The 23,662-nt window shown below is 32.6% G+C and overlaps 4 protein-coding genes across 10 annotated transcripts; 2 read left to right on the top strand and 2 right to left on the bottom strand.

Moving 5' to 3' along the window:
• Positions 1 to 71: 71 nt before the first annotated feature.
• Positions 72 to 2,057, bottom strand: LOC107905698 (nuclear transcription factor Y subunit B-6). Its single transcript, XM_016832403.2, has 2 exons — positions 1,892 to 2,057; positions 72 to 841 (listed from the first exon to the last, which is right to left on the bottom strand). The coding sequence occupies exons 1-2, from the start codon at positions 1,941 to 1,943 to the stop codon at positions 243 to 245; spliced, it is 651 nt and encodes a 216-aa protein (XP_016687892.2). The 5' UTR covers positions 1,944 to 2,057; the 3' UTR covers positions 72 to 242.
• Positions 2,058 to 6,957: 4,900 nt separating this feature from the next.
• On the bottom strand, positions 6,958 to 9,184 carry LOC107907398 (heavy metal-associated isoprenylated plant protein 7). The gene is made up of 5 exons (XM_016834766.2): positions 8,956 to 9,184; positions 8,713 to 8,848; positions 8,376 to 8,575; positions 7,620 to 7,710; positions 6,958 to 7,433 (listed from the first exon to the last, which is right to left on the bottom strand). Exons 1-5 carry the CDS (start codon positions 8,962 to 8,964, stop codon positions 7,093 to 7,095), a joined length of 777 nt encoding a protein of 258 aa, XP_016690255.1. The 5' UTR covers positions 8,965 to 9,184; the 3' UTR covers positions 6,958 to 7,092.
• A 4,101-nt stretch (positions 9,185 to 13,285) lies between these two features.
• LOC121217768 (protein PYRICULARIA ORYZAE RESISTANCE 21) lies at positions 13,286 to 16,254 on the top strand. 7 transcript variants are annotated; one of them, XM_041093987.1, is made up of 6 exons: positions 13,286 to 13,385; positions 13,462 to 13,522; positions 13,668 to 13,749; positions 13,947 to 14,289; positions 14,623 to 14,675; positions 14,749 to 15,105. In XM_041093987.1, exons 2-6 carry the CDS (start codon positions 13,505 to 13,507, stop codon positions 14,949 to 14,951), a joined length of 699 nt encoding a protein of 232 aa, XP_040949921.1. In that variant the 5' UTR covers positions 13,286 to 13,385; positions 13,462 to 13,504; the 3' UTR covers positions 14,952 to 15,105. The 7 variants fall into 7 exon arrangements, with proteins under 7 accessions (XP_040949921.1, XP_040949919.1, XP_040949922.1 ...); XM_041093985.1 differs by having other exon boundaries at positions 13,462 to 13,555; XM_041093988.1 differs by having other exon boundaries at positions 13,296 to 13,385; positions 13,963 to 14,289.
• On the top strand, positions 15,951 to 16,572 carry LOC121217093 (uncharacterized). The gene is made up of 2 exons (XM_041092661.1): positions 15,951 to 15,962; positions 16,132 to 16,572. Exons 1-2 carry the CDS (start codon positions 15,951 to 15,953, stop codon positions 16,570 to 16,572), a joined length of 453 nt encoding a protein of 150 aa, XP_040948595.1.
• The last annotated feature ends 7,090 nt before the right edge of the window (positions 16,573 to 23,662 follow it).

Here is a 23,662-nt window from a genome sequence, read left to right as displayed (position 1 = left end):
TTTTTAGGATTAACAGCATATATATTGTGATCATAAAGTTTTAGTCAAAGCATAAAATTACACCTTAAATATGTAAATGAAGCAGAAGTCAATGCAGGTCAAATCAACATATAAAAAGAGTTCACTAACTTAATTAGTGTCACATAGTTAGACCAGCAAGCATTCATTTACTTCTTTTTTTCCCCTGAAAAAACCCAACAAGCACTCCTTAATCCTTATTACTATAGCTGGAGACCGCGGCCTCATTTATGCTGCTGGGCATATGGTTCCCCATTTGCCACTGCAGCCTGTGATGAGCCTGCACTGGACTCATCCTTGAGATACCCTCCCATGGCTCCACTCCCGAAGAACCCATGGCCATGGTGATGGTGATGCCCCATGTGAAAGGCAGGTGCAAAAGCAGCAACACCCAAAGTTCCATAATCAACCACTCTCTTCACCACCGGCTCACCTCTGATTGATCCACGCTCACCCTCCAGTTCTCGGTAGCGGTGGAGGTATACCGTCAAAGGCTCGATGTAATCATCAAAGCCTAGCTTACTCATTGCCCACAGCACATCCTCAGCAGTGATAGTCTTGCGTTGCTCACGTTGGCAATGCTCGTTGGCTTCGCCGGTGATGAAGCTGATGTACTCGGACACACATTCTTGGATCGTTTCCTTGGCGTCATCAGAGATTTTGGCGTGTGGGGGAAGGATCTTGCGCATGATCCTTATTACATTAGCAATGGGCATGAAACGGTCTTGTTCTCTCACGGTGCACTCATTGTCATCAGAGTTTGAGTGGCTGTTCGTATGGTTGGCTTCACCCATTCTCATGTTCATCTCCGTCACCTTCAGTCCTGGACTCAAACAAACATTCCCAACTTATCTCAAAGACATGAAAATTAACCATTTATTAGCAAGAAAACGCTAATGTTTGGTCAGTCAGTTCTTGGCAAGCATGTAATGTGTGACCCAATGAGTTCAAATTTTTGGTTGAACTATATTATATATAAGCCTATACCCACGGGCCATCTCACCGACGGACCATTTGTCTCCGCATTGAAGGCTCTACGTATATTCGGGTTTTATATACACGCAGTTAAGCATGCAAGGAAAAGGCCCGTTAGAAGAACTTATAACTGCTTAAGCTGAAAAGTTTGAAATTTTGAACCCCACAAGCGTTGCTTTTCTTTTATTCATTTTGGCAGATAATGAATGCATGGGTGCCACTTGTTTTCGAGGGGCTCAAGTATTGGATGCCTTCCCAATTGTACACACGCTTACCGACAAGTCAGCCATTTTGCTTGTGTCTCCACTTTGAGTCCTCACAAGCACCCACAAAACCACTTAATGGAGCAACAAGTTTCTTGTACGCCCATTCAAGTAACTTACGAGAGGAAAAAGGGGAAAAGAGAGCAGTGTGTCACAATGGGCATTAAAAATTTCAACAAAGCGTACGTTTCGAAACTGGAAAACAACCACTCGAAGAAAGATACAAAAATCGACATTTTCAGGTCGGGATATCAGTACATCGCAACACAGCTTCAAAATAAGCCAGTAAGAAACAACGAACACAAAAATCTGCATGCTAATATCCATGGTGGTAAATCAAGGACAAAGACAGAAACCAAATTAGTATCAATTGCATGCAAGAAATAATCCAAACACTAGGCAACTTAAGGTCCCTCATGAACCACCAGGTAAGAGGAAACACTAATGAAAGGAGTAGATGATAGAATCATCTCTTGAAAAAGAAACGTATACATTATAAAGATACAATATTGCACCTGCAGCTGCATGTTGTTAAAATGAACAAATTAACATAGATCCAATCCAAGCAATAATTTTCACCATTTCTTTTTTCAAGTTAAAATATGTGTTTGTGGGTGTGTTTATATACACTTTACCAGAGGTATTGTCGGGGAGTTTACGGTAGCCATGGAAGCCTCCACGTTCCATCTGTCTCTCCTTTCTAGCTCTCCTGTAGCTGGATCCCCCTCTCGCTCGCACACACGCAGGCAACTTTTAAGAGTAAAATGTTGCGATCTTGTTAATTCGTAATTAAGAAGATACGAGGGAGAGCACTTGGCAAGTGTCAACATTTATAGTGCTGAAAAGGTAAAAACCACGTGGCATGGCGATGCCAACGATGTAATGTAATTTTGCAGCCTCCAAAACCCGAACCCATACCCGAAAATAAGTCCCAGTTGACTGACCGCTGGCTGTCGCAAGACCGAGCATGTAGCTGCATCGCCTTGCTTAATTATACTTTCTTAATTCATAATATATTGGGGTTTTTTTTCAACAATTCATGATACATTGGTTAAAGTATGCTGTTTTGTATATTTGAATTTAATTATTTTACTTTTATTTTTAGATATTTTATATTTTAAAATTTAAAATTTATTATATTTAAAATTATTTTATTAAATTCGTTGATTTCAATATTTTAAAATTAAAAAAATACTAACTTAATATCTATATAACAAAAAATGATGTTTTAATGTACTTCAATTTAATAAAAGAATTTTAAAGATATGGATAATAAATTTGCATTTTAAATGAAAAAAATAAAAATTTTAAATTCTTTCAAAATTAAAAGAATAGAATAAATTTCAAATATATTCAAAAATTAAAAACTTATTTTAACTTAATATATTCATTTGATTTTGAAGATGTCCCGATATTAATTTGACGTTTCTTTTTTTAATATAACTAATTTCTAATGTCACATATGTAATTTTACGTCTTTAATATTTAATTAAAAATTTAAATATTATTTTTTATTTAAAATATTTAGTGTAAAATAATACTTTTTATTTAAATTATTGAATATAATTAAAATTTATTAATTTATCAATTCAAATACTTAATTAAATTTATACTTATTCAAATAATAACTTTTAAATCTGAATTTAGTAATACAATAAAAATAAAAAATATTTTCATTAGTTCAAATATTTTTTTCTAAATTTATGCTTTTACATATATATATATATTATAGATTATAGATTATAAATATATTGATTTGAATTTAAAGATGCTCTCAATACTAATTAGAGGCCTCTGTTTTTCCTTTTCATTAAAACCCTCTCAAAAGTACATGTTTGAAATAACAAAAATAAGTTTACCAACTAAAAGAAAAACTAAGATTATAGAATTGATTAATTATATGCATATTGTATCTACCACCCCCACCATAATATTATTATCATAAACTTTAAATTTTATTTAGATAAATATCAATACTCATTTTACACTAATTAAGTTTTTATCCTTTTAATTTTCACTTAAATAAGCTTTTTATTTTAAGTGAAAATTTGATATATTTTAAAGGTTTGTTTAGATCAAATTTTAAAAATCTGGGTTTATTTGGAACAAACCTAACATTTAGAATTATTAAATTAAAAAATTATTTAAATATAAAACAAATATGCATTCAAAGCCCTATAATTTATGCAAAGACTTGTTCATCGGTTGTGGTCTCAAAACATTTTTTTGGTGAATTATAAGAGGAAGGTAAAACCCTAACAGCAACACGTTTAGCGTGATTTGAACCTAGGTCACACTTAAAGTGACAAACACTTTGACCATCAGGTTAAAGTGACAAACACTAAATTTTGCAATTGTTTCCTATACCGTGAGAATTTTAGTAATTCTACTTTTTAAATACGATTTTTTAGTTATTATATTTTTCAAAAATTAAAATTTTAGTTCTCATTAAAATTAAATTTATTAAAATAATTTATGCTATTTCTAAAATTATAAGTATCAAATATATTGCCATAAGCTTTTTGTATATATTAATCACAAAAAAAAAAATTAACAACTATCACTTATGTCATGAACAAAAATTTAAAATAAAAAAATATAGTGTTAACTTTGATGTGCTAAACTTTTAATATATTTTTTATTAACTAAGTTATTTAGTTATCAAACATTTTCAAAGCATTTCAAAAACTTGCAAGGTAATCAAAAACATGTTTGAAATATGTTTTCAACTTACTCAAATGTTTTTAAAGTGTTTAAAATAATTTGTTGGTTAAATATAGATCCTGGGTATAAGTTTTGATACATTGCAAGTAAGTAGCCAAATAGCTAGACTAGAAGGAGATGTATCTATACGTGTCTTAGATGTACCTATATATGGCTACTTTTATGAGATGTATGGAGACATATGATGTATTTATATATGAGTTATAGGGCCTCTTTTTTAGTCTAAGATTAATGCTTCTTATTTCTTGGTATAAATACAAGTCAAGACATTTCAAAACACAATAGAGCAACATTCTAGCAAAAAGTTAAAATAAAATATTTCATTTCTCTTATACGTATTTTTTAAAAATTTATTATAATATATTTTCGTATTCTCATCTCTATTCTTTGAGTGAGTTAAAACATGTAAACACTCACCTTTGAGAGATCTTCATTGTTTGCACCTTTCTCTTTGTAATTAAAGGGTATATTTAAGGTATTTGAAGTATAAAATCTTAAAAGGGATTAGTGAAGTTTCTAGTTGAGCCATTGTAAAAGCTATAGGGTATTAGTCAAGCTATAAAAACTAGGAGAACGTTCTCAGGCTTGACAAAAATATAGGGATTGTAAAGGTTATATCTTTTCCTTGCAAGATAGCAATTCAAGTTTAGTTAATTAAGAAATATTTGATTAAGGTATACTAAGGTAATGGAAATAAACAATTAGAAGTCAGTTGTGTTCAAGTTTTTCTTCCCTTTTCTTATTATTTTAAAAAAAATTATAAAGAATTTTTAAAATATCAATTTACTTCCCTCTTGGTATTTTCATGTGTAACATAGAAATTAAGAAAGATTAAATTGGAAAACATAGACTAACCATACAACTTTACATATAGTATAGGACGACTAATATATAATAGAATTTAACCAAATAGATTTGAGTTAGGATTGAAACTTTAAAATTAAAAAGTTTAAGACTAAAATTTAACACTAAAATTAACCAAATTAAAGTAACGACCAAATCCAAAACTTACACAATTAATAGCATATTTTGACTAAACTTTTATACCCAAACTCGAATTCAACCCAACAAAACTCGATGCCTCTTTTATACTGTTCATATAATTATTATAAAATATATCTAAAAGTAGGTTTATATTAATATATTCACATTTTGTAATTAAATTCAAATTCAAATTATCATTTAATTTAAATTCGAATGAAAAAGAATTATCTTTTTTAAAAGCGACCCTTGTTGGGCCAGGCTTCTAAAAATCTATGGATAGGTCTGCTTAAAGCCATGAAATTTGAAGTTTTTATCAAAAAAATATTTTTTTATCTCCGAAATAGCAAAAGACACGCGGCCCTTTCAGAAAAGGCGACCATCAGTGGCTTGCGGTTGTGAGAGGGGGAGGGGCGGGGGGCCAAAAATCACGTCGGCTGCTGCGTAGATATGTTGCTGAACCAATCGTCGCAACTCTTTGCGAAAGGTGCATCAATCCGTGCAGCACCACGACTCTATATATAGATCATCGGCGTCTCTTATCATTTGCATATTCGAGGAAGCTAATTTTCCCTGGTTACATTGGCGAGAGGTAAGTCATAACAGTGAGAGTGAAGATGGGAGATTACGGGTGCGGTATCAATTCGATAGCCATGATGCTGTTGGTGGTTGCTCTGCTGTTATTGGGTCCGCTCGGAATGCCACCGTTGCAGCCTCCTCCCGCTTACATTTTCCTCATCTTCGCTTTCGTGTTGGTCTTCGTTTTCATTTACCTCTCTCATGCCTCCAAATGATGACCCATGGCGATTTCATTGCTTTCTAGTAGTATTATTCCCTTTTATTCAGTTGTATCTGATGATAATATGCTTTGGTTGAGATATTAACCACCAATAATACACAGTTATTTGTTGTTTTCAGTCGTTTATTAATAAATTATATGAATTCGAGGGAAGAATGTTTGGGTTTATCTAATACGTAAATAAAACATGCAATGCATGCATACTTCTGTTGCTTTAAAATGCGACGCCTTTTACTGATATGATTCCTTTCTTTCATTCTCATTGGCTTATGTACGTTGCATGTGTTGTCCCTTCATGCTGTCTATTAGCCACTGGGTTAATAATGTCCTTAACAATTTTAAAGTGATCTTCATTCCATCCATCGATCATGTCTTAACTAGCCTCATTGTCTTAATTAGCCTCATTTTTCCAGCATAAATCAAATCGTTTGCATTTTTCCTGCATACATCAACTTGTACTATATTTAATCTTACGGAAATCAATTGAAGTATATAGTTCATATGGATACTTTTAACACTAATTTTTCAGAAGGGTTAAAGTTATGAACTTAGATTCAAAACTTTCGCGACGACGCTATTATAGCTTTGGTTTCATGATGGATATGTGACTAATTAATCCATAGTTTTGCTTGAACATTTCATAGTCATCCCACCATTTGTCCTACTAAAATTCTGTTTGGGCTCCATTTTTTCTCAAAAAAGAAAAAAATTAACAACATACTTTTTCTCCTCAGCCTCTTTAAGGCATGCATGGGCGATTTCGGGGCATTGGCTCCCATTATTCCTTTCAATTAATTGAATATGTTAGTTATTTGTTAAAAGTAAATGTAAAATTGCAATGGTCACTTCTTAATTTTCCTGCACCTCTCTCATGGTCGTGGACATTAAAAGTAAATGTAAAATTACAATGGTCACTTCTTAATTTTCCTGCACCTCTCTCATGGTCGTGGACATTACACCTTCTTTCTCAACACCAAAACATTGCAATTCTACATTCTAAAGGGGAAGAGGGGACAAACTGGCCCAAATATGTGACCGTGGTGCTCAACAAAGTAGAAGCGATAGTGATGGATGGTGACTATTCCTTGTAGCCTCCAATGATATTGTGTTATAAATTCCAGGCATTTTTTGGTTTGCTATATTTTTTGGTTTGCTCTATAGAGTATCTGAAGTAATTAAGAGAATAGAAACTACATATTCAGGAAAGCCAATTAATTCAAGATCACTTAAATTGTACGGATCATACATTGTCATCAACAGTAATAGATAACAAGTAGGTTGGAAAATTGCATATGGGTATCACAAAATGGTGGTCACGTACGTAGATGGATCCTACATGAGAGAGCAAGCATTTGGGTTCTCGTCGCTGAAAAATTGAGGAGGATATGCAAACTCGGAGTAGTACTTGGATGAGTAATATTCACTTCTTTTGATATCGTCCATCTTCTTATCATCATCTCCATCTCCTTTGCCTTGATCTTCTTCTTTCTTCTCTCCTGCATCTTGTTTCTTCTCTGCTTCTTTCTTCTCTTCTTCCTTGTTTTCTTCGTCCTTTACTATGGATACTTGCTTTCTGGTTCTTTTGTATACATAATCTACCAGGTTTGCGGGATCTACAACCCCTTTTACTATTACTTGATGATTTCTCACATCAGTATCCACCGTCTCTACTCCTGTTTGCATTTACAAACAAGATGAGTAGAAAATTAAGGCAACTGTCAATCGGGTAGTAAAACACTGTAGGATAATCTATGAATCATCTCATCACTGATGATTAAGCAACATATGCAGTTTCTAATTTCTTATATCTGAATTGGGTTGCAAAAATTAACAGAAAAGAATAGTAGTAAATATATTACCCGGGATCTTTCGGATTCGCTTCCGCAAAACTTGAGCACACGCTTCACAGTGCATATAAACCTTCAATACTACTGTTATCGCCGCTGGAGGCTGGCAAAGTTACGGTTACGACCAGAAGATAATAATTAAGGACAACAAAAAAAAAACCCTAAGGGTCAAGCCCCGTTAATTGTTCAATCCAAGAAACAAATGAAATTAAGATGATAAGTGATCACCATACTTTGCATGCATGCTCAGAACTACCGAAATTACATATAATTAAAGACCATAATGAACAGGGATGAACCCCAAAATCCCATAATATACAACTCTGAACTTAACAATGTTGGTTTGTAAATTCCAAGTAAAATTAACATCACTATCAACCAATGAGCGTACGTTAGGGCTTGACCCCCCATGGCTGCAACGTGCAGAAGTGCAGATGCAGTGGGGTCAAAAGACAAACTAAAGCACTAAACAGTGGCCTCCGTCCTTGGAATATGTGCTTCGGGTATTGGGCTGTTTTGTTACTTTCAATGTCTGCAAACAGCACACCACTCACTGGTTTCACAGTATAGGAAGTTCAAACCCCAAAGTCCAAAATGGATTCTAGCTAATTGCATTTCAATTTCTATGGCTCCAAAAACTAAAGTCTAAAAGAGAATGAGTCACTAGGGGACAGGACGCTGCGAGTGTTTATTAGTCGCTTTGCCACTGTAAATTTACCATTATGCTTGATTTTTTATACCGTTAACTATGAATGAAACCCATACTACCTCTTCCTTTTTTTCTTCTTTGAGCTCTTTGTTTTCTTCCTTCTTCTCCTCTTGCGATGGTGGTTTTGGCAAAGGTGAAATTAATTCCACTTTTCTTCCACTCTTCTTTCGTAGCCTTTCACAAACCTTGATGGGGTCTACAGTCTTTCCCTTCACCACTACTTTATTTGCCTTGCTATCTGTGGCTACGTCCTCCACTCCTGTTATCAAACACTAGTATTACAAACATTAACATATATCAAAGAATCTTAATTAATGTTTCCGTGAAAGATGGAGGAGGTTCGTGTAAGCTAACGATGAAAGTAGTAACTTAATGAAGGGAAAATGAAATGAGAACCTTGAAATCCTTTGAGGGCTCTTGCAACCTTTCTGGCACAAGCTTCACAGTTCATGTCAACTTTGAGTACAATCTGTGCAGGCTCTTCTTCCTTGTTCGTTTCATCTTGATTGCCTTTGCTCTCTTCTCTCTTCTCCTGAACGGATTATAATGGAATAAATATACAAATTGTAAATATAATATACTTATACTATACTATACTAAGCTAGGCCTAGTGGGTACGAGGTCCAAAGGGATGCTTACCTCACCCATCTCTTCGATGATCGAGCAGTAGTCTACTTGAGAACTTTGTATCTATCAGCAAAGAAAGAAGAGATTTAAGTAACGCAGAGATGTGATCTGAGGTGGAGTTGTTTAATTGATGCACGGTAGACGTATTTAATTTAGCTGACTCATCATCACTCCATTAATTGCTTGCAGTGAAGTTGCTGGACCCTGTACTCCGTACCTTCGGCTTTGATTGGTAATGATATTATTTGATAATAAAAGCATACGTGTGGGTCATATCAATTATCATATCATTGTCATATATGCATCTGATTTTTTTTTTTAATTCTACTTCGAAAACCAAAAACAAAAAAATTGACAACAATTTTGATTTTAAGATTTTTAAGTCTCATAAGTTTATTTGAATATATTATGATTGATTAGTTTAATTTACTAAAGTGATTGATTATAATTATTTGAAAAAAATACTAATTATAATTATAGTGATTATAATATGTCCATATTTAGGATTCGTAATTTTCTTTTAATAATATCATCTTTAAGGTTTGAACTTAAATTTTTCTATTAAAAATACAATTCATCTAATAAAATCTTTAATCAACGTTTTCTTTTTTTTATCTTTACCACTATCACAGATATTTATTTGTCATGAATTGAGTCAATTGACTTAGGATCAATCCATCACATGATGTAACCAAAACTATTATTTTAGTTTGATTCCTTGATTGATATATAGAGAGAGATGTAAGGAATGAAAAAGCATCATTCATATGCTTATAACAGTCCAAGAGCATGTTGATAAGCTTTTCTTTTCATGGACTTCAGACAACACAAGCAGGACCGCGCACCCACGATACGACTTTTTCTTAAAAAGGAAAATACAAATAATTGTGCGTTTGGTTCGGAAATCCAACGGCTGTGAATGTAGCAGTAGTGGTCAATCCTTAATTAAATAGAAAACGAAAAAATGTAAAACCACTCATTGAGTGGCATTTATGTTGATAAGAGCTAGCGTTATCTATCGTCCTCTAATTTTCTTTCATAAAAATAAAACGGAAAAATAAGGTTCGTATTTGCAATGATTTCAATAAATTATTGTTTATAAAATTACCGAGTTTATTTTAAAATAATTTATAATCGATTCATACTGAATCTCTTACAACATTATTGTTTTTATTTTTACAATATTTTGTTGAGTTAACGAAAAGTTCATTTTAAAAGGCAAATTGACTTCTTCACCCTTGTTAAAATAATATTGGTTAAATTTTGCTATTAGTCCATGTACTTCATAAAAATTATATATTTAATTTATGTATTTTTATTTGATAGTTTTTAAATTTTTATACATTTTTAAATTTCAGTCTTCACCAAACAACAATTGTTAAGTTCATTAAGTAAAATTCTATTATATCTAAAATTTAACGTGTCAAACATATTATCGTATGTATAATGTCATGTTAGCTTATTATTTCTAAATATTAATATCTAAAAATTCCAGTTAACTGATTAACAACGGATATTTATGTCAAAGACTTATATTTTAAATTTAAGAAAGTATAGGAACTTAAAAAGATCTAATTGAAGAAAATAGACTAAAACTACAACTGTATACATAGTATATATCTAGTACTTATATTCAACAAAACATATTTAATAGCTACTATTTGACTCAAGTTTAAATTTTCAAATTTTAAAAATATAAAGACTAAAACTGATAAATTCAAAAAATATAACAATTAAATTTAATCAAATAAATATATAAAAATTAAATTCATAAATTTTACAAAGTATAAGGACTAATGGCAAGATTTAACTAAAAAAAACTTCCAATTATTAAGCGGTGAACTTCCTTTTTATAAAATAAAATTTCAAACTCTAACACTAACATATACAGGTATTTAAATTAGGTATAATATCTTATTTACTTCTCAATAGGGGCGAGTACTCGATCGAGTCGAGTCGAATCGAGTCAAAAAATTTTGAGTTAGTCAAGTTGATGAATTCTGTTTTAGCAACCGAATTCAATTTGAATTTTTTTCGAATCAGATCGAATCGAGTCAAAAAATTTCGAGTTAAGTTTAGTCGAGTTAATGAATATTGTTGTGTTTCTATGAACCGATTACTTAACTAGTAAAAAAAATATAAAAATATTTAACTACATACACAATATAATGGTTTTACCTTTTAATTTAACGAGTAAACATTTATCAAAACAACGTAGTTTTGCCTTTTAACTTAATGGTTTCGACTTTTAACTTTAGAAAAGGTAAACATTTATCAAAAGGGCGTAGTTTTCCCTTTTCTTATTTGGATTTTTGGATAACTCGAATTGTGTAATTCATATTCGAGTTAAACCGGAAAACTTAATTTTTTATTCGAGTTGATCCAAATAACTTGGTTAACTCAAATAACTCGAACAATTTAATTCAAAATTTAAAAAAAATTATCGATTTTTTCGAATCGAATCTGATTTTGCTCACCCCTACTTCTCAAACTTTATAAAAAAAAATTATTTTAGTTTTTTATTTAATTTTTTTAGTCTTTAAATTTGTGTGTTTTGTTAAATGATCACTACAAAACAAATTAAAAAGTTAATGGCTTTTTAACTTTGTTGACGATGCATACACGTGAATTGCGACATGAATGACACGTGAACAGTTGATTAATTTTTTAAAAATTTAAAAAACAAATTTTTTTGTTTTTTAAATTTTAAAAAAATTAATTAACGCTAACTTGTCATATACATGGTAATCCGCATGTAAGTCACATTAGCAAAGTTAACCAACATTAACTTCTTCATCAAATTTGATGTGATTTGACAAAAAAATATAAATTTAAAGATAAAAAAACAAAATATTAAATAAATGACTAATATATATATATTAAGTTGGAGAGCTTGTAAAGTATCATATAAGCACAACTTGCGAATCAATCTTACAACTCTGAAAATATAGTGAGCCTTAACCAAAAATCCAAAAATTTTCACATTCATCTTTGGGTTTGGGGAAATATTTTGGAATGAGAGGACTTATGAGATGTACTGTTATAGGCTGCAACAAATACGAAGGTTAAGAAAATAGACGTTCAGTTACGGCAGATGTAAGAAGAGTAATTAATTATTGGGACAAGTCTGATACATGGAAATTGCGATGTCAATCCTGCATCCATCAAGATATGCTGTATAACTTGACCAGCAACAACCAAAAACAAAAATTAACTAAGAAACCTGACCAGCAACAACCTATGAGGCCTGAGAAGAAAATGATTAGCAGGGATATTTCGTGAGGAAATGTATTTCACTCCCATTTTCCACTGCCATGCAAATTGATAATGAATTCATTATAAACTCCTTGTCAAAATGTGTTTAGTTTTACGATTATTTAAGAGGATCAATTCCGTATGTACTATACAAAGATTAAGGCTCCCGGACGATTAAATTTAAAATAATAGTGGTGATAAGATTAAATATTGAAATTAAATATAGTTGTATATTATCAATATATTAAATTATCAAGAATTATATTTAAATTAAATAATAAAATCACAATTACGGATATAGTTTTCTTAAATTATAATTAAAAATATTAAATATAAAATTATTAAAGAAGAATTAACCCCGTTTATTGTAATGCCGGTGAATCTATTGGACTCTTTTGCTCCAGTTTCAATTTTGGCACCCTATGAGCAGAGGCGGACTTTTTGGGGGCAAGGGGGCTTAGGGGCGTTGGTCCCTCCAAATTTTAAGAAATCTTGATTTTTCTCTTCAAATTTTTATGAAATTTTAATTAGGCTTCTTCAATATTTTTAGAAAATTTCATTTTTTTCTTTGAAGTTTTTAGAAAAGATTGATTATATTATCTTAAATTTTTAAAAATTCTCATTCATCTCACAAAAATTTTAATTAGACCCTCAATTTTTAAAAAGACCTTATTAAACTCTTAAATTTTTTAAAAATTTTATTAAATCCCTCTAAAACTAATTCTTAAAATCTGCCACTCCAAGTGAGTTTACACCACTAAAGCTGATAGCCAACACCTAAACAAAACATTGCGTTTCAGTAAAAAAAGAAAAGAAAAGGCTTGAAATTTTAACGCCCTACGGTGCGTTTAAGTGATGACTATGTTTTACTGCTAAACTAAAATACAATATATATGTTACTTTTAAATGGTTGGACTCGTCAACGTTAACATGATCGAGGGTGTTGCATGGCTGACGAAGAAATGGAGGACGTCAGCGACGCCGCTTGATTAGAGCCACCTGGCATTGGGACACACGTGTACGGTTGGGCGAATACCACAAAATTAAGATATAATTTTTTATTTCAAAGAATGGTGTGGTGGGATGTGGCAGAACATGGAAAGTTTTAAAATCATACCCACAACCACATGTGATAGGCAGCTTCCCTGCCTGCCTGCACTTTAAAGGCTCTTGGCTACTTGCTTTTGGTATATGTTAAACAGTTTTCACTTCAAATTTGTTTCTTCATTTTGATCACTCTTGCTTTCCTATTTTTCTTTTCAGTTCAGATCTGGGATTTTCAGCTCCAAACATATAACAGATAGAGATGGCGCAGAAGGACAAGGTTTCCCTTTATTCCCTGCCACAGCCTGAATACGTTGTTTCCCTTTCTCTTGTCACAAACATTCAATTTGGGATATGGAATTATTTATTACTATGCTTTCCAGCATTCATGCGTAATTATTTAACGCAATATACTACGGATGTAGGTGACCATAATGGTGCTGAAGGTCGACCTTCAGTGTTGTCGATGCTACATGAAAGTGAAGAAAGTAGTTTCCGAATTCCCTCGTGAGTTTCGAACCATATCTTGACTTTTATGCTTTATCTGTATATATCTATATACATGCGTAATTACGCGTCTTTGTCCTTTTATGTTAATTGCTATTAAATTGCAACACACTAGTAGGTAGTCTGTGAGGTCTTGGGTTATCATTGACTCATTGAGCTCAATGTGAGAAATAGTGTGAGTTTATATTTGATTACAGATTTTATAAACAACAGAAATACGAGACCAGATATACCACGAGAAGGCCAACACGGTGACCATCACGGCGTGGTTTGCTGCAATCCAGAGAAGTTGAGGGACAAGTTATGGTGCAAGGGTGGAGGTTCCATCAAGAGCATTGAGATCAAATTACCACCAGCCAAACGGGCTTCGCCACCGCGGGAACCAACAGGAAAACAGGAATCTCCACCGCCGACGGCCGGTCTGCTTGCAGGATATTGTTGCACTGAATGCTATCATGGACAACGTGGGGGCCCTTGCTACTTTGGTGTACCACCTCCACCTCCATGCTTTTGGACTTATGGTAGGCCAGTTTATGATAGGTGGGTGGCGGCGGCTACAAATACTATTAGGATCGATCCGATTAAGTAAAAAAAATAGTGAAATAAATTTAGAAATTAAACACATAAATTTAACATGAAATTTTTTATTATTTTGGACTTTAAATATGCCCCTGAAATGGGAGAGTAAATATCGTACTAACGCGCAATTTTTAAAACCTTACCAACTACTAGCTGCCCGCCTTAATTTTATATGGCTCTTGGTTTCTTACTTCTACCGCGGATTTGGTTTGGTATATCAAACTGTTCTCACTTCAAAATTAATTCAATCTTCATTTCACCACTCTTGCTTTGCTGCTTATCTTCTCAGTTCAGATCTGGGATTTTCAGCTCCACCATAACAGCTAGAGATGGCGGACAAGCACAAGGTTTCATTTTCCTCTATACTTTCATTCTTTCAGTGTTAATTACCAGCTAACACCCATTTCTTTTTCTTTTTAGGGCTTCTATTCATTCGTAAAAATTTATTCCTATTTTCGATTTTGTGGCTCCTTTTCTTTTTCCTTTGCCCTTCAATATATAAGTCATCCAGTCATCTGCCCATTCTTCCGTGCCAGAACCCGAATACCTTATTTCCCTTTTCTCTTGTCAAATTAATCAGCAAAAAATGCTTAATTTGTGATATAGAACTAGGCGGAATTTAAAAAAAAAAAAAGAAAAAAGAGAGTTTATTTTAAAAAAATATTTAGGGTTTTGTGTATTTTTTTTATATAAAACACGCTTTCTGATTTTTTAATATAAATTTTTTTGGTTAGATAATTAATGTTAATAGTTTTATGTTTAAGTCTCGCTTTTCTTACCCACATTTGTTAATATTTATTTTCAATATTTTTAATTAATAAATATATTATTTTAAATTTTTTATTTTTAATTCATATTTTTAATTAATAAAAATTTATTAATTAAAAAGATGAATTAAAAATAAAAAATTTATTAATTAAAAACATTAACTAAAAAAAATTTGAAACAATATGAAATAAAAAATACAAATGTGCTTAGAAAAGAAGACTAAAAAATAAAATTATTTTTATTTAATCATTTAACTAGGAATGCTAACATGTTAAAAACAGTAATTAAAAATAAAAGTAAAGCTTGAAATAATATAAAATAAAAAATAATATGAGTAAGAGAGGAGTCGAATCGTAAAGTCAAAGATAAGACCGCTAACATTTAAGGGAAGAGATTGTATGAACTGTAATTTCGGGTCATCGACAGATTTTTTGTATTGATTTTTAGCATTTTTAATTAGATTTAAATTTTTTCAGGAGAAAAAAGTTGAAAATCAAGAAAAAAATCTAATTTGTTATTTTCCGGTTAGAAAAGGATAATAATGAGATAGAATTACAATTTGATACAATCATTTCTCATCGTTTAAATATCTGAAAGAAAATGTTGATGTATTGAAAGAATAAGTTGGAGAAAAGTAAAATCTGGGAGGTGTTTTTTAAAATCAGCATTTTTTTCAAATTCGCTCATGTAAGGTCTTCCATCATTAATACGTAGTTATTTAACGCAATATATACTACGGACGTAGATGACGATAATGGTGCTGACGGTCGACCTTCGGTGTCGTCGCTGCTACTTGAAAGTGAGGAAAGTACTTTGTGAGTTCCCTGGTGAGTATCTTGACTTTTATGCTTTATATGCAATTATATGTACATATTTATTCCTATTTGTCATTTGTATTGTGACGCATTATTATTATTGAATTGAAACACAGTAGTATAGTTAATTAGGTCTTGGGTGATCGTTGAGAGCACAAGGCGATAAGTCTGAGTTGATATTTTATTATGGCTTTTGTGAACGATAGAAATACGAGACCAGACATTCGACGAGAAGGCCAACACGGTGACCATCATTGTGGTTTGCTGCAATCCTGAGAAGGTGAGGGACAAATTACGTTGCAAGGGTGGCTTTTCCATCGAGAGCATTGAGATCAAACCACCGCCAAAACCACCAGCCAGACGGGCTTCTTCACTGCCGAAACCACCAGAAGGGCCAGCTAATTTACTGCGGAAACCACCAGAAACACCGGTTTCTTCACTGCTGATGGCTGGTACGTGGGCTGGATTTTGTTGCAATGCATGTTATCATGGCCAATGTGGGGACCCTTGCTACTTTGGTGGACCACCTCCACCTCCATGCTATTGGACTTATTGTAGGCCAGTTTATGATAGGTGGGGCGGCGGCAACTACAAGTATTGTTATTCGAGCCATGGTGATTGTTTTATCGAACAAAACCCACAAGCCTGCTTAATCCTATGAAGTTGTAACATGGCTCTTGAGGGATGCTACTAGCAATATTCTTCTACTTTTCTTCCCAGAAGAACAAAAGTCTTCTGCACCTTTATTGTGCTCTGTATCCTGCCCCACCTATAAATGTTTAACAGGTCTATGTTCTTATTCTTTTACATTAACAAGTTTCCCATCCAAAGCACGTGGCTATTAACCTTTTTTCTACCATAAACTGGTATATTACCATCCTTAATCAGCTAATAACTTAAACAAGATTAAACTTCAGCATCACTTTTGATTTTTTTAGAACTAACATGATATAGGCAACATCTTTTACCTATTCATGATACCTAATCATGAAAGTATAACTCTCCTGCAGATTTATTTAATGGGATTTTTTACTCTCGAGTAATTTAAAGTTGGGGATAAGAGTTGTTAATTTCTTGACTCATACTTTCAAGCACCAAACTGAGCAACAAGTTCTCTAACTTCTTACTGCATATTCATGAGAAAAAGATTGTTCATAATTTTATGGCTAGATGCTTGAAAACAAAGAAGCTACAATCTCATTTCTTAGTTGACTTAATAAAAAGATTCAAAGAAACCAAATGAGTTAAAACGAATTATTGATTTTCAATTTACATAACATTTGTTTTTTTTCCTACAATTTGAAACCATTATTTTGGCATGACAGTAATTTTCATTTTCAGTTTCACTTCACAATCTCTTGCACCTACCAAAAAGAAAGATGCATATTTGCTGCTACAGAAATTTGTTCTCTCAAAGTCTTAAGATTTTGGATCACACATAGCCAATGGCTAATTCACAATGACTAATGTGTTTCAAAATTATTATAACTTGTATGGGAAAAGGATTATCAACCACATAAATGTTACCTGGAATATCAAAGACATTGAAGAAGATGCCAATAAGCAAGGTTGACAATATTTGAATTGAAGAACTAGAGAAATTTGATAACCAAGATAACAAACCCTTCCTTTATACTTCTTATCACATTACAATCAACAAGTTAATGCGTAAAATTTTGGAACAATTTCCAAAGTAAGAGACAGAAGGAGAATTACATTGACGACCAAAAATATTGTAAAAAAGTAATATTTCAAGATAGAATTCACCAGTCCAAAGTAGATTTCAATTTCTTTATCATTAGTTGGGGGTTTGAAGGTATTTACCAAGAAATCAACATTTTTTTTTCTCAAGAGAAATATGCAAGAGTGTTAAAGTATAGTTAAATATCATAAATTTACAAGGGAGAATCCATGTTGGTTCCCAAGAAAATCAAATGCAAGAACGTGGACCTAAGTGATGAGGTTATTTATTCATTAAAGCTAAGCGCAATCTCATTTAATATTAGGGTGAGCAAAATTCGATTTGATTTAAAAAATTTGATAAAAGATTTAAATTTTCAATTAAATAGTTCTAGTTATTCGAGTTAATCAATTTATTCGGATCAACTCTGTAATAGGCCCAATTTGCCCGGGGACCATTCAGAATAAGCGAAAAAAACAAGAAAAATAATAAATCAAATTCAGTCCAAAAACAGTCCATTTACAATTAGCCCAAATCCTAGTAGACCCAACTAGCCTAAAGTTTCAAGACTCACTAAGCCCAAACATTACAAACCCAACACCCAGCCCAAATCACACCAGAAACCCTAGCAGCAAGGGTTCCCAGCACCACAGCAGTGACACCCCCTCGCTCTCCCTCCGCATGTGACGAGCCCTCGTACGCGCACCTTCACTTCCGTACATGCCACGTCCGCAGCTCTGCACACCGTACCTACAAGAGACGAGCAAATGGGCAGAAAAATAGATAGCAACGACACACAAAAAGGGGCAGAGAGAAAAAAGAAAAGATGACAGAGTGGGGGACGATTTGGTGGGATTTTCATTTTTACCTTTTTTTATTTTTTCTGTAAATAGACACTATAAAAGACCAAGAATGCTGTAACAGAAAAAAAACACACACAAAAAAAATCGAGAATACAAGAAAAAAAGGTGATTTCTGAGTTCCCGTTTTTATTCGTAAATCGCTTCTTTCTTTCCCCTTCGTTTTTTTTATTTTGGCATCCATCGATCGTTTATTAAGGGAAACAGTAAAAGGAAAAGGGGAAACGTACCCGGTGGCCGGACCTTTGCTCTCTCCGCAGTCATCGGAGTTGCAATGAGGGGTGAGGGCTCTGGGTGACGTTTCGTCGAGCGGCGCAAAAAAGGGGGGTGGTTAGGTTAGTTTTCTTTTTTAAAAGTGGAAGTGTTAGATTTAGGGTTTGTTTTGGTTTTAAACACGGGACTAAAACGTCGCCGTTTGATGCTAACATAATAGCTTCAAAACGGCGCTGTTCGATGACCAGATCCAGGCGGTGACCCGATCCGGGATAGGATCTGTAATAGCCCGATTTTAGGCCTAGTCGGAACAGTGGTTTTGGGACCACAAATCCGATGAGAAAAAATGTAATGACCTGAATTTTCAGAGGTGTCGGAACGGTGATTCGAGATCACTAAATTCGAAAAATGGGTAGAAAATATTATTAATTTAGTAAGTATAAGTTAAATGTGAAGTTAGGAAAATTTTTGAAATAGTGAATAGTGCACTAGAAATAAATATTAAAATAATTAGAATCGAAATGAGGTATCAAGACCTCGGGGATTTTAAACCGAGTCATAAATATTTTTATAAATATTTATGGAGTGTTAAAAAGTTAGTATTAAAGTTTCGTTAAGAAATTTTAAAGTTCCGATAATTAATTGAGCAAAAAGGACTAAATTGTAACAAATGCAAAATTTTGAGAAATGATTAAATAGCTTAAATGATAAAAGGAAGAGGGCTTAAAAGGCAAATAGACCCAAGGTCTATTTGCGCTGGACGGCAAAGGCATGAAATCAGCAAGAAAGTGAGAAGAATTAAGGGCAAAATTGGAATATTGCAAAATTTGCTTAATAAAGTTAGGACCAAAGAGGAATTATCTAGATTTCTCTTCATTTTTCTGAATTCTCATCAGCTAAAACACCATGGAAGGGATTCTTCAAGCTGGTTCTTCATTTTTTTATTACAAGTAAGTTCAATTCTTGACTATTTCTTGAAATTTTTGTATTTTTATGACTTTTACAACTAGGCCCACTTGTTAAATTCATTAGTTGTTGATTTTATGAAAGAAGTTGAAAGTTGATATGAATATGTGCTGGAATTATATGATGATTTATCATGAAATTAGAGCTTTAAATTGTTCATATGCTGATTTTATTGAAAGAATTGAATAGAAAGTGAATGTTTGGGACTAATAGTAAAAGAGTTTGAAGATAGAGTTATATGTGGAAATTCTGGATTTCAATAGTTGAGTAACAACTTATAATGTCTAGGTAAAGTATTAATTGAGAAAATTAGATTAATTGAGGGGTTAATTGAGAAAGGACCGAATTGTATAAACTGTGAAATTTGGGGCAAAATGGAAATCAACATTTTGCTCTAAAGCAGTTTTGGACAGCAGCAGTAGTGTAACTTTGAAAAATCACCAAAAATTGTAGAGATTGAATTAGAGGATGAATAAAATATGAAACTAAAGCTTATTGAGTCTAGTTTCTTATAAAAGAAATGGTGTGAGCAATGGAATTGTAAATCATGAGATATAATAGATTTTGTGAGATAATGTCAGAATGAATTCGGGTTCCCCTGTTCTAACTTTGGAAAATCATTAAAAATCGTACAAAAATGATTATGAGTTATAATTTATATGGTTAGAATACTTAATGAGTCTATTTTTATAAGAAACAAACGAAAACATCATCCAAATTCTTTACAATAAGATAATTAATTTTTAGTGAAGAGTGGTCGGAACTGTCAGACAGCGAAACAGGAGAAACTTTAAAGAATAAACTGTACTATTTGGCTGAACCAAAAATTCTGAAAATTTTATGATATGAATGTAATAAGGCCCAATCGGCCCAAAACAGTTCCTAGTCCAACATTACAAAGTTAAACAGACGGCCCAAAACGGTTCCTGGCCCAACACTACAAAGTTAAGCAGAAAAACCCTAAGCAATAAGGAGAAAAACCCAACGCCCGATCGCCCGCACGTTTCGGCCTCCACGCGCGCCAAACTCTCCACGAACACCTGAAAAACGGACTCAAGGAGTCCAAAGAGAAAAAAACAGCAAGCAAGATTGTTTTTTCCCCTCGATTTATTTTATTTTTGGCCTATAAAAGGCCCTTTGAAATCTATAAAAAAGGACGGAATATTGAATAGATAGAGAAATAGAAAAAGGAGAAAAGAACTTGAAAGAAATACAGATTAAAGTAGTTTTTCAAAGGTGATTTTTGCTTTTTATTTTAACAGCGTTTTTTTTCGAAATTTTTCTTGTTTTCTATTTCCATCATTATTTTGTTTAAAATAACCAAGAAAAATGAGGGATTTTACCTCTTTCGTCGGAGACACCGGACTGTCGCCGGATCCGCTGCGATCGGAGCACCGGCGTGGGTTGAGGGGTGGCGCGAGGACGCTAGGGTTTAAACCCTAGCAGAGCACCAGAAATTTTTTATTTTATTTTATTTTCTTATTTTCTTTTTTTTTTCCATTCGATTTCAACCGATTTTGAAGAGCAAAAATTTGGTTTTAAACAATATTCAAAACAGCGTCGTTTCGTCCAGGCCCAGACCCGCGCGGTGACCCGACTCGGAGGGGAGGATCCGCGCGCTCTGACGTCACATGGTTTATTTGCGCAACTGGCCCCTCCTGTTTGCAGCGCACTTCAATTACACTCATTTTGTTTTTTTTAATTTGGCCGTATCTTTCATTTCTGTTTCAATTCGGTCCTTCACTGTGCGGCATTTTGGGGATTAATTTCCCTTTTAGTCCCCCATAATTGTTCGCGTGTTCAAGTTTGCCCTCTTTTATTTATTTTCGAATCTACCCCATTTTTGTTGTTTTTAAGTTCAATTTAGTCCATTTTGTTTTTTTTTTAATTTTTTTTAATTTTTAATTTTTTTAAATATTTATCATTATTTCATATTGTTATATTATTTATTATCATAGTTATTATCATTACCTCTATATTCATACACGCACAGTTTTTACATAATATATTTATAAATGTTTTTATATATGGTACATACGCCTACTTTTATATATAATATATATGCATTTTTTAATATATACGGTTTTAAGCTATTTCACATTTAATACACTTTTTTTTATTTTTTCTACTTCTTTACTTCTACATACATATATATACCTTTTCATATTTTTTAACATATTTTTTTTATTTTTATAAATACATGCATTTTTTTTACAAAACATATATATCTTTTATATTTTATTTTTGAAAACATTGGTTTTACTTTACTTTTGTAAATATATACATATGCATTTTTTTCCCTTTTTATTTTATTTTGAATACATGTTTTGGTGCTTGTTTCATTGGATATATTTTATTCCTTCTATTTGTACGTATACTTGTATATGTGTTAGCTGTATGTGTACATATATTTGTAATTTTACTGTTATATTGTATTTGTATATTTATATTTACAAATATTTATTCGTATATGCTGTAAATTAAAGGATCTGTATCATATTGTATATTAACTTTTTAACATACCCTTTTGAAAATATATTTTTGGTTTTAACCATTCATCAAAGTTATTTTCTTGATTTAAAGGTTTTTGAATGAAAGCATTTTTGGAAGTTTGAGATTTTTGAGGGGGATTGAGCCCTAACGTATTGGGTTCTGATTTTCTTTGTCAATCCTAAATGACCGAGAATGTTTTCATTCAAAATGCATAAAAATCATTTTTGGGAACTTAACTTGTTGTGTCCTAACGTATTGGGTGTGGCATGTTACTTTCTCGAAATAAAGATTTTCGTATAAAATAAAAGTGATATTCAAGTTTGGGGATTATGAGGAATTGTACCCTAACGTATTGGGACTCGATTTCTTTACATGACTTGAACAATTGATTATCCTTTTGCCAATTTCATCATTCAAGCTTATTTTAAATTTTTTTTAAATTTTCGACACAAAGACATTAAATAGTCAATTTGGTACCGATTTTTGGGCGTTACGAGGGTGCTAACCCTTCCTCGTGCGTAACTGACTCCCGAACCTGTTTTCAAAATTCGCCGACCAAAATGATTTTTGAGGTGGGCCGGTCACACCTTAATAAAGGATCGGTGGCGACTCCATTTTGTTTTTTTTAAGTCGACAACCAAAATTTTTGTTTTCAAAAGACGGTTTCGAAAATGAAGATATGTGAGTCTAGTTTCAGGAAAAATTAACGGATCTTAATTTGGAGCTCTGTAGATCCGGATAAAAATAATTTAGTGACTCTGACTCGGATAAACAGTTTTGAATATACATGTGAGTGAATAGTGAAATTATAGCTAATGTTGTTTAAGTGTGTTATACACATTAAGGATGTGGAATGGAGAGGAGGAGGAGGAAAATTGGGAAATATATGAATGATTTGTGTATAATTGGTCATATGCTTGATTTTAATTGATAAACGATGAAATATGAATTATACTTATATTTGTGCATTATTGGTCATGGTTTAAACTCCTGTGTGAAAATAAAGTTTCATAGTATGTGTGTATGGTATATTCAATATATGATGTGGCATGAAATAATGTCATGAATGGTTTATGAATTAACACATGTTGGTAAGCCTGATATATGGATAAATGATCAAATTGAGCGGAACGTCGGATTTGAGTACTTCTCGATCAAGTGATAAAGTGATAAGTGGTAGCATTAGCTACACTTATCTGATCAAGTGAGAAAATGATAAGTGGTAGCATTAGCTACACTTATCTGATCAAGTGAAAAAGTGATAAGTGCTACACTTATCTAATCAAGAGACAAAGTGATAAGCGGTAGCTTTAGCTACACTTATCTGATCAAGTGAAAAAGTGATAAGTGCTATACTTATCTGATCAAGTGACAAAGTGATAAGTGTTAGCCTTAGCTACACTTATCTGATCAAGTGAGAAAGTGATAAGTGGTAGCCTTAGCTACTCTTATCTGATCAAGTGAGAAAGTGATAAGTGGTACCCTTAGCTACCCTTATCTGATCAAGTGACAAAGTGATAAGTAGTAGTCTAGCTACA

Source organism: Gossypium hirsutum, chromosome D05 (genome assembly GCF_007990345.1).
Source record: "Gossypium hirsutum isolate 1008001.06 chromosome D05, Gossypium_hirsutum_v2.1, whole genome shotgun sequence".
Lineage (NCBI taxonomy): Eukaryota > Viridiplantae > Streptophyta > Magnoliopsida > Malvales > Malvaceae > Gossypium > Gossypium hirsutum.
Note: the sequence above shows the minus strand (reverse complement) of the source record. Positions and strands in the feature narration are given on the sequence as shown.

Excerpts from the sequence above, each read along its gene's own strand:
- LOC107905698 (XM_016832403.2), bottom strand. The coding sequence starts at position 1,943 with ATGGAACGTGGAGGCTTCCATGGCTACCGTAAACTCCCCGACAATACC. Across the intron at positions 842-1,891 it reads ACTCCCCGACAATACCTCTG|GACTGAAGGTGACGGAGATG; the intron begins GTAAAGTGTATA and ends GTTTGAGTCCAG.
- LOC107907398 (XM_016834766.2), bottom strand. Across the intron at positions 8,576-8,712 it reads AGCCCTCAAAGGATTTCAAG|GAGTGGAGGACGTAGCCACA; the intron begins GTTCTCATTTCA and ends GTTTGATAACAG. Across the intron at positions 7,434-7,619 it reads GCGAATCCGAAAGATCCCGG|GAGTAGAGACGGTGGATACT; the intron begins GTAATATATTTA and ends AAATGCAAACAG.
- LOC121217768 (XM_041093985.1), top strand. The coding sequence starts at position 13,505 with ATGGCGCAGAAGGACAAGGTTTCCCTTTATTCCCTGCCACAGCCTGAA. Across the intron at positions 14,290-14,622 it reads GGTAGGCCAGTTTATGATAG|ATCTGGGATTTTCAGCTCCA; the intron begins GTGGGTGGCGGC and ends TTCTCAGTTCAG. Across the intron at positions 14,676-14,748 it reads AGATGGCGGACAAGCACAAG|GGCTTCTATTCATTCGTAAA; the intron begins GTTTCATTTTCC and ends TTTTCTTTTTAG.